General features: G+C 51.6%; 2 protein-coding genes and 1 non-coding gene across 4 annotated transcripts; 1 reads left to right on the top strand and 2 right to left on the bottom strand.

The window, feature by feature from the left end:
* Window positions 1–173: 173 nt before the first annotated feature.
* Window positions 174–2918, bottom strand: LOC130586396 (zinc finger protein CKR1-like). Its single transcript, XM_057387197.1, has 3 exons — window positions 2859–2918; window positions 2265–2408; window positions 174–1771 (listed from the first exon to the last, which is right to left on the bottom strand). The coding sequence occupies exons 2-3, from the start codon at window positions 2350–2352 to the stop codon at window positions 459–461; spliced, it is 1401 nt and encodes a 466-aa protein (XP_057243180.1). The 5' UTR covers window positions 2353–2408; window positions 2859–2918; the 3' UTR covers window positions 174–458.
* Window positions 2919–6426: 3508 nt separating this feature from the next.
* On the top strand, window positions 6427–13108 carry IL4I1 (interleukin 4 induced 1). 2 transcript variants are annotated; one of them, XM_057387194.1, is made up of 7 exons: window positions 6427–6690; window positions 8368–8582; window positions 9109–9221; window positions 9396–9597; window positions 9935–10003; window positions 10231–10364; window positions 10549–13107. In XM_057387194.1, the coding sequence occupies exons 1-7, from the start codon at window positions 6678–6680 to the stop codon at window positions 11372–11374; spliced, it is 1572 nt and encodes a 523-aa protein (XP_057243177.1). In that variant the 5' UTR covers window positions 6427–6677; the 3' UTR covers window positions 11375–13107. The 2 variants fall into 2 exon arrangements, with proteins under 2 accessions (XP_057243177.1, XP_057243178.1); XM_057387195.1 differs by lacking the exon at window positions 6427–6690 and having other exon boundaries at window positions 8480–8598; window positions 10549–13108.
* TRNAN-GUU (transfer RNA asparagine (anticodon GUU)) lies at window positions 12922–12995 on the bottom strand. The gene has a single exon. It is a non-coding gene; the product is annotated as a tRNA-Asn (tRNA).
* Window positions 13109–13289: the final 181 nt, after the last annotated feature.

The raw sequence follows: 13289 nt of genomic DNA, 5'->3' as shown, positions 1-13289 counted from the left end.
ATGAGGTGCAGGGCTCCCAGTTTATTCCTGCCCTGTTTATTCCTGCCCTGTGCCAGCATCTCCTGCCGCACCCTGAGCATCCCGCCCCCTCCATCCCCTTCTCCCACCCGCTTGACAGCACAAAGTGGGCAGAATACCATTGGATTTTYGCATCAGAACCAGCCCTCATATCCCCACCCCTCCCTGATGGAGCCAAGTACTGTTTCCTTCAGGAATAGGCTCCTTCTCCCCACAGGTTGTTCCTTTTCTGGCATCTGGACTGCAGCAGGTGCAATGTTTACCCACTGCTGCAGTGTGACACCAGGGCAGATAAATCCCCCCCAGTGCCACGATGGAGCACCCCTGTCCCCCACCCCAGTGCCCTACAAATGTCACTTGATGTCCTTTGACTTGTCCCCAAGACAAGTTTTCCCTCAGTCCTCTCTCTGCATCTGTTGTACCGAGCGGGGTCTTAGTCCTCAGGGCTCCTCACCGCTGTGAGCTCCAGGTGTGTCCCCACCGAGCCGTGTCCTGGCAAGGGGTGATGGCCCTGTGGCCTTGGGGAGGTGGCTGCGGCGGTGCTTGGCRAGGTGCGAGCGCTGGCTGAAAGCCTCACCGCACTCGGGGCACTCGAAGGGCTTCTCGCCGGTGTGAACACGGCGATGCCGCTCCAGGTGGGACGCCCAGGCAAAGCCCTTCCCACAGTCGCCGCAGGTGTATCTCTTGTGCACAGCATGGCCACGCTGGTGTTCCAGGAACGGGGGGGCTTCCCCAAAGTGCTTCCCACAGTCACCGCACTTGTACGGCCTCTCTGGCGAGTGGGTCTTGCGGTGCTGCAGCAGATGAGCCTTCTGGGCAAAGCGCACACCACAGCTGCCGCAGGGGAAGGGCCGCTCGCCCGTGTGCACGCGCCGGTGCCGCTCCAGATGGGATGCCCACACAAAGCCCTTCCCACAGTCGGCGCAGCGGTGCGAGTGCTCCCGGCGGTGGCACCGCTGGTGCCGTGCCAGTGCCGGCCCAGCCCGGAACAGCTTCCCACAGTCCCCGCAGCGCAGGGGCTTCCTGCCCAGGTGTGTGCGGCGGTGCCGTGCCAGGTCGGAGCTCTGGCAGAAGGTCTTCCCACAGGTCGGGCAGCGGTGCGGCCGCTCGCCCGTGTGGCTGCGGCGGTGCTTGGCGAGGTGCGAGCCCTGGCTGAAAGCCTCACCGCACTCGGTGCACTCAAAGGGCTTCTCGCCGGTGTGGACGCGGCGGTGCCGTTCCAGGTGCGATGCCCACACAAAGCCCTTCCCACAGTCCCCGCACTTGTGGGGTTTGTCGGCGGTGTGGCCACGGCCGTGGGCCGCCAGCTCAGCCGCACCGGCAAAGCGCTTCCCGCAGTCACCGCACTTGTGCGGGCGGTCACTGGTGTGGGTGCGGCGGTGCTGCAGCAGGTGTGAGCTCTGGCTGTAGGTCTCGCCGCACTCGGGGCAGCTGAAGGGCCGCTCGCCTGTGTGGACGCGCCGGTGCCGCTCCAGGTGTGATGCCCACGGGAAGCTCTTCCCGCAGTCGGCACAGGCAAAGGGCCGCTCCCGGGCCGGTCCTTTGCCACGCAGAGGTTTGGCACAGCTGAGTTTGGGGAGCGTGGTGGGTTTAGGGGTCCCAGAGGACACAGCTTTGTCTGGGCGCTTTGCTTTACGCCTGTTGGAGCCGAGGGGCTTCTCCCGCTCCAGGCTGCGGCATGGGTGTGGTCCAAGCCCGGCACTGCTCTCCAATTCTCTATTCTCCGCTGCTTTTTCATTCACCAGCCCCTGAGCTGCTGGGAAAGGGGAGAGACAGGAAAAGGTGAAAGCATGAGTAGTAGCATTTAAAACAATGGAGCAGCAACAGGATTCTCCTTAAAAATTTTGCTTTCTCACATCCCCTGAGCTCCTGGGAAATGGGAGAAGGAAGGAAAGGGGAGGGCATGGCCCTGATTGGAGCAGGAGTGGAATTTAAAACAATGGGGCAGCAATAGGATTTCCCTTATAATTCCTGTTCTCCCAGAGACAGGGACCTGATCCTGGTTTGAACTGGGAATGTGGAGATGCCAAGGACACTCCTGTGCCAGGATTTTCAATTTAAATTAGGAGATACTATATAACATTATCCTGCAGAAAAAGAATAAAGGAGAGGGCTGGGGTTTGGGGAAATCCCCCTGGAAACCTGCCTGAATGCCTCTGCCCCTCTTCCCAAACTGCTCTGCTAGGAGCAAGGAAAAGATAGGGGGATATACAACAGGGTAAGAGAGATTTTTTGGGTGTCCTTACCCAGGGACATGAGGGTCTCGTAGCTCTCGTGCATCACGTCACGGTACAGGGCCTTCTGCCGCGGATCCAGCAGCACCCAAGGCTCCATGGCAGGAGGGAGCACCGGACAATGCAGATTCCTCCCACCGGGCTCCCCAAAATGCCCTGAAAGGAGGACAAATCCCTTGAAATCGAGGAATTCCCCACACAGCGCTTCCTGCTCGGGCTTTGATCCTTTTCCCGTGGTCACTTCGAGGAATGTCGGGTTTTCCCAGTCCCTCCATACAGGACTATTTTGAGCGTCCCCGAAGTAACGCGGGAACAGCCGGGCAGGAGGGTGCCTGCTTTTCCCCCCGCCTTTCTTGCAGACCCCATCCCACAGGAATCCGTGCCTCCCGGTTCCCCCGCTCCCCATCCCACCGGGAATCAGTAATGGGGCCCGGTGACTGTATCCTAGGAGCATGCCCATCCTTGCGGAGCCCAGGGCTCCCTCTCCATCCTGCCTATGCCTTGTCCTCTCCCCAAAGGAGCTGCGCCTTCCGGGAGCAATCCCCCTGCTGTCTCCGGCCCCGCTGGGAGCAGAACCACATCCCTGCTCCTGTTTCCCCCCGTTACCTGCCGTCCCCGGCCCCTCGGCTGCCGGCCGAGCCTGCAGCTGCTTCCACGGGGCTTTTCCTTAGAAGCAGCGTCCTCCCTTCACACGCTGAACCGGCAGGGAGGAGGCGATGCCCAGACACCCCCTTGCACCCCCAGCACCAGAAAGCCTCCCGCAGCAGGACACAATGGAGGCGATGCCGGGCATAGCTCCGCTCCGGAAGCCCAAGCCGGTATCCGGGAGGAAGCGGAGAGGCCAAGAACCGGCTCCGCTTACCCGGAGCCCTCTAGAGGCAGCGGAATCCCGGAGCCCTCCCCGCACCGCCCGCGGGCCCTTTGGAGCCGTGGGAGCAGACGGGACACCCCCATGCCCCCGCCCTGTCACCCGCCGTGTCGGGTGTCCCCCCGTGGGTATCCAGAGGGTTTGAGGAGCCCCGACCGTGCTGGAAGCTCTGCCAGGGAGGTTGGGATAGCAGGAGCAGGGATACATCGAGTGTTGGGAACGTGGAAAGGTCGTGCTGGGATCCCCTCCGGGTGAGAGAGGGGACACTGCTGGTGCCCTATCACCAGCGGGCAAGAAGAAATTCGCGTTTTACACCTGGAAAACGGGCCCTAATTGAGTTTCCTTGGTGAAAACAGGTTGTCCCCGCCGCAAAACAAACAAACAAACAAAACAAAAAACAAACAAAAAAAAAACCAACAAAAAAAACCCAAACAAACAAAAAAACAACCAATCCTCTAGGTGAGCTGCTTATAACAACCCTAGGAATAAAAATGGTAGGATAAATAGCCCTAAAACCCCAGGCTGGGGCAGGAGGAACCCCCAGATCCTCAGGGTCCCCAAAGGGCTCCRGCAGCCACCAGGGAGCAATTGCAGGGACCAGCAGCTCCAGATTTCCTCTTCCGATCACCCCACACCACTTTGGATAGAAAACAGCTTGGGAAGAGGTTTATTGCTGGGAAAACTAAATAAAATTGGGAAAGGGGGGCTGCAAAGGAAGCAGGAAAACCTAGATGCTGGGAAGATGGATCCTTGAGGATGGGGAGGGTGGAAAAGGTCTCTGGCAGTGTCAGGAAGGCTGAGTGGTCTAAGACACCAGATTTAAGTGCCTGCTTTCCCTGCTTGGGGAATTTTGGTCTCCAAATGGAGGCGTGGATTCAAGTCCGACTTCTGACATACATTTTTCCTAAAAACTATTTTTTAAAATATAGTTTTTTTGTCCTTTTTTTGTTTCCCTATCCCTGATCATTATTTGTCCCCATCATATCCACTCTCGTCAAACACTGGAAGCCCCAGTAAKGTCACCCCAATAAGGAGCCTTCAGTTCTCCAGGTGAAACCCAACTTCCTCWGCCTGGGACCGTCTCTGTGGCCTCCTCTGGACTATCTCCATCAACTCCATGCCCTTYCTATGAGGATAACCCCAATTTTGAACAGTTTCATCCAAGAAATTCCTCCCTGGTGCATTCATTTCTTCAATAATGCCCCCAAAAGTTTTGCCTCATGAGTCACATGAGTACATGCAACAGGTGTAGCCTGAAAATCCTCTGGATGAGCAGGAAGTGAAGGACGAGATAACCCTTTGAAAGGCATCTTTCCTCAACAGGACCTGCCTGTGCCTCTCCAACCTGTGCCTGCCAGCCCAGAGACTCATTAAGGCTAATTACCTCGTTAATAAATCCACCCAGGCTTTTCCCGCCCTGTGCTCTACCCATGCGGTCCTTTTTCATCTCCACAGGGAAATGCTCYCAGGTGAATACCCTCCCCCATTCCTAGTGCTCTCCAGCACACGTTCAACGTCCCACATGACATGTAGAATGAAATTCCACTTTTTTCTRCTCCTTCCATTATGAAAAGTCAACCTTAAAACCAGAAAACAAYAATTTGGAAGGAAATCATCATCCTTTCTCCCACCCAGTGATTCCCTGGGGTTTCCATCCCTCCCACCACCCTTCGCTGAGCCTTGTGATGCAACAGGTGACAGGTGGAAACTCAGCTTCCCGTAACCTTCAGGGAATCAACTGATGGGGACAGGAAGATGGGAGGGACAACTTTTGCAACTGGAGAATTGTTGCTTCCCAGAAAATAAATCCCTGTCATCGATGCTGATCCTGAAGCAACTTGTTGGGACACGTATTAATAAAAGTCTAATCAGAACAATGAGAAACCAGCTGCCCTCCCTCCAAACGCTCTGCTGTTCCTGGGAATGTGTGTCCATGCCAGCTTCATCATGCAGTTCCCAGATCCCTCAGGATTTGTTATTCCAGGTGGAGAAAAAAAGTGGTTTAGGGAGTTCAGCATTGACATCCCACAGGGGAACAACCAGTGAAGCACAAATCATAAAACATAAAACCAGACCCGAACCAAGAGGCTTTTTTTTACAAAAAATTGAACTTCTACCTTTTTCGAATCCAGCCRGTGGCTCTCCTTATATTGGGATGTGCTCCAAGACTAAAAATATCAAGAAAGCCCTTCAATCCTTCAGTTTTTCTTAGAAGGAAACTTTCTGCAGGTGTTTGTCACCCAATTTTAACCAAGACAAGGAGGAATTTGACTACACTACGAGGAAACTGGTGAACGGGATACAAGGAATTAGTTCCGAGTTTTGGCTTTGATGCAGGAAAAATATCCTGAAATTAAAYCATCACCATTTTGGAGGAGACTGTCCCTACCAAGGGTGCAGCTACAAAAACACCACAAACCTCCTCARCTGTCCCACAGCAACACCAGCAATGTGGGATTGGGGAAGGTTAAATTGCCCTGAGACTGAGAATCCTGCAGGAACTACAAAAACACCCCCACACTCCATCCGAAAGGAAAATTCTGGACAAAACCCACATTGTGSCTTCTCCTGAGAAGATCCCTTGAATACAGTACCACAACCACCCAGTTTCCAGGTCACAGTTCCAGCTAAACCAAGAGATCCCATAAATGCAATCCGCAGAGACTCTTGAAATGAGTCTTMAAAATGCTGCTTAAACTTTGAGAGTTGGGCTCAGTGTTCCTCCATCCTTTTTGGTGATCACATTTAATGAAGTCCCACAGTTTTGTGGAGATTGAACAGGATAAAGCCCAGTGAGGGCGTCAGGCCCAAGCAGGAGACTCGGGCTCTCAATCCGAGAACCAAGGGATTGTTCCTCAGATGGGTATATTATGCTTTGGTGAGTCCAYGGTCTCCATTCTGGAAGAATGCTGGTCTCAATTCTAGAAAAACACCAAGCTTTTGCCATTTCACTGAAGTTCTGAATGATCTTTAAGGTCTCCTTCCCACCCCAAACACTTCTTTACCCCCTCTGTTCTATTCTAAAGGAATAGAGGGGATCAAGCCAAWACTGTGCAACACCCAAGAGCAACCAGTAGATGATTTTTCCTTGGAAATGCTCATTTTCGTCCCTGAAATGATATTTTGGAGGCCAGCTYAAGATATCCCCAGGTTCAGAAGGAGCACCATGATGTTTACTCAGATTTCAACAGGCTTTGTGCAATACGAGGAAAAAAACTCAAGTTTGATTGTTCCCTTCTGGGAAATTGCTGCCTTTGGTGGAGCAGGGTGCGGTCACCRTGTTGGGGTAATCACGGCACATCCCAAAACATGCTGTGTATTGGTGGCTGATGTCCAAACTGGAGACACCAGCGAGTAAAGGGAAAAAAAAAGACAGAGRAACTGACTCTGCTAAATTGCTAGTTCCCCTTTCAATGACAAATCCCACTTCACTCCCTTCCGGGTTGCACTGATTGGCAGAAGTTTCTTTGGAAGCACCAGGTTGCTTTTTTTCCCCCTAAGYGAGGGTATAAAATGAATTCCAGTCTCAGCAGACGATCCATCTTCCTCCTGGAACAATGACGTGGATTGGTGAGTGACTTCTCTCAATCTTGAGCTCTCCCTATGGTTTTTGCTGGTTTTCTTTCAWCTTCAGTGCCTGGGTTAGGTGGCTGGGTTCCATCTGGTTCCAGCTCTGTGCCACAAACCTCCCTTTCTCCAGCCGGGCTATTCCATGGTCACCTGGAGCYCCAAACACTGTGAGTAGGGGGAGACTTCCCTTCAAATCTGGGACGTGGGATGATCCTGGTTTTTCAGGAAACACAGGCATGAGCTTGGAGTCTCTGGGGCCATCCTGGCGGACACCTCCATGCTCCAGATTAATGGTTTCTCCACATCTTCCCAAAAAACACCTGATGGAAGGTGGTGATCCAGGTGATCTCAGGGTGTTTGCTCTGCTCTCCAAACAGGATCTCTGTGATCTTCCACATGGTCCATGGGTTTTTTCCAACCCAACCGTGATGATTCTGTGATCAGGGCAGGCCATTGCAACCTTATCCCACTGTTAGTGGGACAAGTGAAGCAGATCCTTCCTCAATGTTTTTTACAGCCATGATCMGTGTCTGGATCAGCTCAAGGGGCTGTGGGAAACACCCGTCTCAGGTGTTGGGGGATAAAGGCTCCAAGGTGGATTCCCAGCAGATCCACCCTGGATCTGTCACAGTTCTGGGGCTGTTCAACAAAAAAACCCCACAATTTCCAGGGACTTTCCAGCCGAAAGTGGGGTTTCCAAAGCTTTTCTTTTTCCCTGGATGAAAATTGGCAGCACTGGGGAGAAGGAAAAGAAAATTAAAGCTATTCTTCAGTTATAATGGAGAACAGAAACCAAAACTAGGAAAATCCCACAGGGGGAATGTGGGTGTGTGTGTGCTGTGCCCAAATTTTCTTTTACTGTGAAAATGTTGAGTAATGTTATGTCTGTTCAGTGGAAATTGTCATTTTGGGTCTGTCTGTGGCTCCCAGTGGGCATTGCAAAGACTCAGTGGTTTCAAAGGAAATAATTTTAAATTGGGAGGGATTTTTAAAAGGAGGGGATTTAAAATTGGGGCATTTTAAAGGAGAGAATTTTAGAGGAGGGAATTTTAAAGCAGAGTAAAATTAGTTTCTTTAAAATGCTCTTCTTTAAAATTAAGAAGAAAATTTTGAATTCAGAAATTTTAAAGAAGAGAAATCCCATCTCTGGTCATCCCTCAAACCCATTCATCTTTCTGTGAAATTTTAWCTCCATATCTCCTGTCTGTGCAAGTCTCCATCAGATCTGTCTGTCTGATCTGGTCACTTCTCTCCACCCTTCACATAAAAACCTCCCAGTTTACCCAGGTATGGGAAAGGACACTTGGGACAACAAAGTGCCTCATTTCTTTACACATGAGTGACATTAATTACTGTTCTTGGAGGCTTAGGAGCTTATTGTAAGGAGGTCAAAGTCATTTGGGGAACTCACCACAGCAGCTGCATAGGCAGAAGGTGACTATGGAGAAATAAAAAGTCATATCTGTCTTGATTTCTCTTTAAAGAAAATGAATYGCCATCACTGACACCCCTTGACACCTTCCATGACAAACCCGCTGGTGCCAGGGGTTTCACAACCACCCCAGTTCTTCCTTAGGGCTTGGAAATCAATGTCCTTGAAGTCAGTTTTTGCCATCAGGAATGACTTGGAGTGCCGAGGCTGTTTTATTCCCTTCTCTTCTCTTCTTTCCTCCCCAGTCCTCTTCCAAATGCTCCTGTTTGCGGGTCTCCTGGGCGCCAAATGGTTCCCATCCCTTCCTGAGTATTGTCTCCATGACCAGGACTACGAGGAGCTGCTGGAGATCGTCCAGGATGGGCTGGAGCCCGCACCTCATCCGGCACACGTGGTCGTGGTGGGCGCGGGGATTGGTGGGCTCACAGCAGCCAAGCTGCTCCGGGACGCCGGGCACACGGTGGGAAGTCTACGAGGTTGTCCTGGCCTTGTTTCCCTCCTCTGAAGGTTTTCCAGGCTGGAGAGGGAGGAGGAAATGCAATGGGTCAGGAAGGGAAGGCAATTTGGCTCCTATAATTTCACCCAGTACTGTTTCCTGCAGATCAAGCAAGCCCTTCACRTTCTGTCTTGAAGGCAGCAGAAATTGCAGGGGTTTCCAAACCATCCCAAGGTGCCCATGAGTCTCAAGGAGGGTTTCYGAGGTGTGGAGGGACAGATTGGGGCCTCTTTCAAAGCCCTCTTTGATTCTGAACCACCCCGGGAACCTTCTCACCGGCGGTGGTGTCCAAATGYAACCCAGGACTTGGGAAATGAGAAACTGCCCCATAGGCAGAGGGGTCTTGGCCAACAGAGAAGGGTTTGGATCTACAGGTGCTTCCTTTGCCATCTGGAGGGAACCTGTCCCAGCCACTGGATGTTGTTTTGGGAGTGTTTCGCTTGAAACAGACATTTCCCAAATGCTTCCAATCTCCACCAACATTTTTTAGGTTACCATTCTGGAAATGAGCAACCAGGTCGGGGGGCGGATCCAGACATACCGCCCTGAGGGACAGGACTGGTACGTGGAGCTGGGMCCCATGCGCCTGCCAGGCAAGCACAGGTGAGGGCGTGTCCACCCCCGTGTTCAGGCGGGGGACAGGCACAGTTTGGGGAGGGAATTGTCCTCCTCGTGCCCCTGGGGTTCGGCGTCTGTGCCAAGGGGATGAAACGCTTTGGTGGCAGAACTGGGGAGCTGTTATTGGTTCTTGGCATCATCACTCTGCCCATTCCCCAGGCTTGTCCGTGAGTTCATCCGCCAGTTTGACCTGAAGCTGAACCCTTTCATCCAGAACAATGACAACACCTGGTACTTTTTGAAGGGCACTCGGGTCAGGGCAGAGGAGGTAAACAGGAACCCCGACATCCTGAATTACACAGTGAAGCCATCAGAGAGGGGCAAGAGTGCTGACCAACTCTACCAGGAGGTGCTAAACAAGGTACGAAATTTCCTCTCATCCATGGTGTCCCTTCACCTGAACAATGAGTTAGGGAAGAATTGGCCCGGAGCTGGGAGAGAGCAGGGTCCTTTCAGAGAGGCTCATCCAGAAATGAGGCTGGGTGGTTGCGAAACTGCTCTTTGTATGCAAGAAACCTTTTGGAATGGGTCCACCAGGACTTGGAGGAGCAGAAAATGCCATGCCAAGGCACAGCTGCTGGAAACTTGATGTCCAGAAGCTCCAGGGGTTACCAAACCCTGCAATCCTGTGAGAATTTTGGCCAGCGCTTAGGGAAATATATCTTTCTCCCATGACAATCTCAATATTTCTTCTGCAGGCTTTTAAGAAGTTCCAGTCCATGGACTGCAGGAAGTATCTGRCTCAACATGACTCCTTCTCCACGAAGGTAAAGGGCTGGAGCTTGAGGGTAAATTTAATCCCAATTGTTGATAATTAATCTGTTCTTCCTGCTTTGAGAAAGGTCTGTGTCACTGTATTTCTATCCTCTGCCACCTATTGGATGCTTTTCCCTAGTAATTGATCCATTCTACTTAAGAATGCTGAGAAAGGGATCAGCACAGCTCTGATGAAGGTAACAACCTCAGTCTGTGTCTTTTATTTTGGGTTCTCCAGGAATATTTGATCAAGGTTGGGGGGCTGAGCCGAGGAGCTGTTGACATGATCGGTGACTTGCTGAATGAGGACTCGGGGTTTTACCTGTCATTCCTCGCCTCGCTGTGGGACTTTGACATCTTCTCCAATGAGAGGTGAGTGCTGTCACTTCAATCCAGCTCCGTTCCCACAACAGGAAATGTCAGAGTGATTCCAAATGTGAACCACTCACATCTAAAAGGGGCCTTCAAGCTCCGTCGGCATCTCCAGAAGAGCTCAGGTTTTTACACTCCCTAAACCCAAACTCTTCCCATAGCTCCCACTTCTCCTGTCTTCCAGCTTTGATGAAATCACTGGAGGGTTTGACCAACTGCCCAGAGCCTTCCACAAGGCGCTGCCCAACRTTGTCCAGTTCAACTGCACCGTAGAGAAGATCATGACAAAAGGCAACAAAGTCCGAGTGTTCTACCGTGCTCCAGACACGCTGGCCCCGACCATCGTCTCTGCAGATTACGTCCTTGTCACCTCCAGTGCCAAAGCCACCAGGCACATCCACTTCTTGCCACCACTGTCCCCAGCCAAGGCCCATGCCCTGCGCTCCGTCCACTATGCGAGTGCCTCCAAAATTATCCTGGCATGCTCCGAGAAGTTCTGGGAGAAGGATGGGATCCATGGAGGGCACTCCATCACTGACCGCCCTTCCCGCTTCATCTACTACCCCAGCCACAACTTCTCCAGTGGGGTGGGCGTCATCCTGGCTTCTTACACTTGGAATGATGATGCTGAGTTCTTCCTGCCCCTCACGGATGAGAAATGCCTGGACGTGGTGCTCCAAGACCTGGCTGACATCCACCAYGTGAGCAAGGAGTACCTGCAGTACACCTGCGACCAGCACGTGATCCAGAAGTGGCAGCTGGACCAACACTCCCTGGGGGCTTTCGCTGCCTTCACCCCGTACCAGTTTGTGGATTACTCACAGGCCCTGTTCTCTCACGAGGGCCGGGTCCACTTTGCCGGGGAGCATACGGCTCAGCCCCACGCCTGGATTGACACTGCCATGAAATCAGCCATCAGGGCCGCCAGCAACATCCACCACGACAGCGGCGAAGTCCCGGCATTGGATGGGGAGAGGTTCGGGAGACTTGTGCGGAGGGGAGAGCTCTGAGTGTGCCCCTGGGCATTTTTTGGTGGTGTGAATCTGGCTCTTTCCAAGAAAAATCAGCAGAATTAATCGGCAGTGAAGGTGTTAAAGAATTGGGTGTCTTCAGGCAGGACCAACTGGTTAAACACGTCATGGGGAGAGGAGTAGTAAATAGTACTGCAATAGTGAAATCAAAGTTAGAAACACATTATGGGGATATGAGGGAGCATGAAAACCAGGCAGTGCGTTCCAGGACTCTGGTGTTCCCCTTGTCTACTGCCGTAATTCCCAGCTGATTTGTCTGCAAGGCACTTCATGGAATGACTAAGGTGAAATAAGGGTGGAGACTTCTGGGTTCCTTGTGTCTGAGGGCAGTGTCATCACATGTAAATGGCATTGCCACGCTCCAGCTCTTTAGGAAGTCATMACCCTCAAATCCTCCACCCCAGAATTTGAGAAAGAGCCCAATGCTTCATCATTGTCCTCTCCTTTGAGTGGTCCAACACAATTAATTAATTAATTAATCTATCGTAATTCCTGGTTAGTAACTAACCGTTCCCCAAGGCATCAGTCAGGATGTGATCCCAATGGTCTCTTCTACCTAAAGTGTGGCCAAGTTGATACAAGTATGTAAAATTAATCACCTTGAATCTTCAAAGCAAACCCAAGGTTTGACTGCACTTTCTCCTCTCACCAGTTATTGCCCTGAATTCCAGAGCCTTGGAAACTCTGCCTGAGCTAAAAGTGGGATTATTTTTCCSACATGATTGACAGGATAATTATAAATGTCTAAAGTAAATACCTGCCTGGTTGCTGAGAGCACCACACTGACCTTCGCTGCAGTCACAGAGCTGCTTGGCCTGTAATTCATCCTGATTTCTATAAAATTCCAAAACCTGCCTCTCCACCTCTGACTCCACACAGCTGGAGGRAAACAGCTCCATGTCCATTCCCAGACCAAAAACAGAGGTTCAGCTCCCACTGGAGGCAGCAGAAATGGGATCGGGGGAGACCATCACACCTGTCAGGTTCTTCCCGGCATCAGAGAGGGAGATTTATCCCCATTTGCACCAAATAAATACAGCTAATAATTAATTAAGTACAGAGTGACCACCAGTAGCACATTTTGAGTTTCGCTAGGCTCTGTGCCACGAGTTCAAAGCACTTTTGAGAGGCCCAACCCTAGAAATCAAAAATCTTGTAGTTAATCATTACTATTATCCCTCACTTCTTCCAGCTCCTTAAGGAACATCCCTTCTGGAACAYGGGGCTACTCTTTGGACATGACAGAAACCCACAAGTGAGGCTCTGTCAGGGCATGTGCAGTTGCATCACATCGGGAAATTCATCCAAAAAGCCATGAGTACCTTCCCAAGCTCGGAAGAGCCAAACGCCGCATGCAGTATCCGCTACATAGGGAAACTCAGAGTTCAAAAGGTGAAACTCGGCAAAAAGAGAAAAGAGAAAGGTTTTAGGTGCTTTGTGAATTCCCTGGAATCTAGGTTCATAACGTGCAGCTCCAGCCCCGTCGCTAMGGACTGCAAAGAGGGAAAGGAAAAAGGACCAGGTTGCGTCCCTGGGTGGGCTCGAACCACCAACCTTTCGGTTAACAGCCGAATGCGCTGACCTATTGCGCCACAGAGACCCGGGAGAGGGGCTAGGAATCCAGAAAAATTGTATAAAAATAAAATCTTGTGAGGTTTTGCCCAATTATGTCAGTGGGGGGTGAAGATGGAAATTGTGAAGGGAATTGGGATGGTGATGGAAATGGTATGGAGTTTATAGACCATGATTGGGGATGTGATGGAGATGGGGATGAGGATAGAGATTGGGGATAGGATGGGGTGAGATGGAATAGAGGTGGGAGTGAGGATGAGGATGAAACAGAGACAGGAATGAGGATGGGATGAAGATGGGAACAGGATAAGGATGAAGATGG

This window comes from Malurus melanocephalus, unplaced genomic scaffold, assembly GCF_030028575.1.
Source record: "Malurus melanocephalus ecotype Western Australia unplaced genomic scaffold, MMel_1.1 scaffold_1155, whole genome shotgun sequence".
NCBI classification, from domain to species: Eukaryota; Metazoa; Chordata; class Aves; order Passeriformes; family Maluridae; genus Malurus; species Malurus melanocephalus.
The sequence above is the reverse complement of the archived record's forward strand: the minus strand, read 5'-3'. Positions and strand labels throughout refer to the sequence as shown.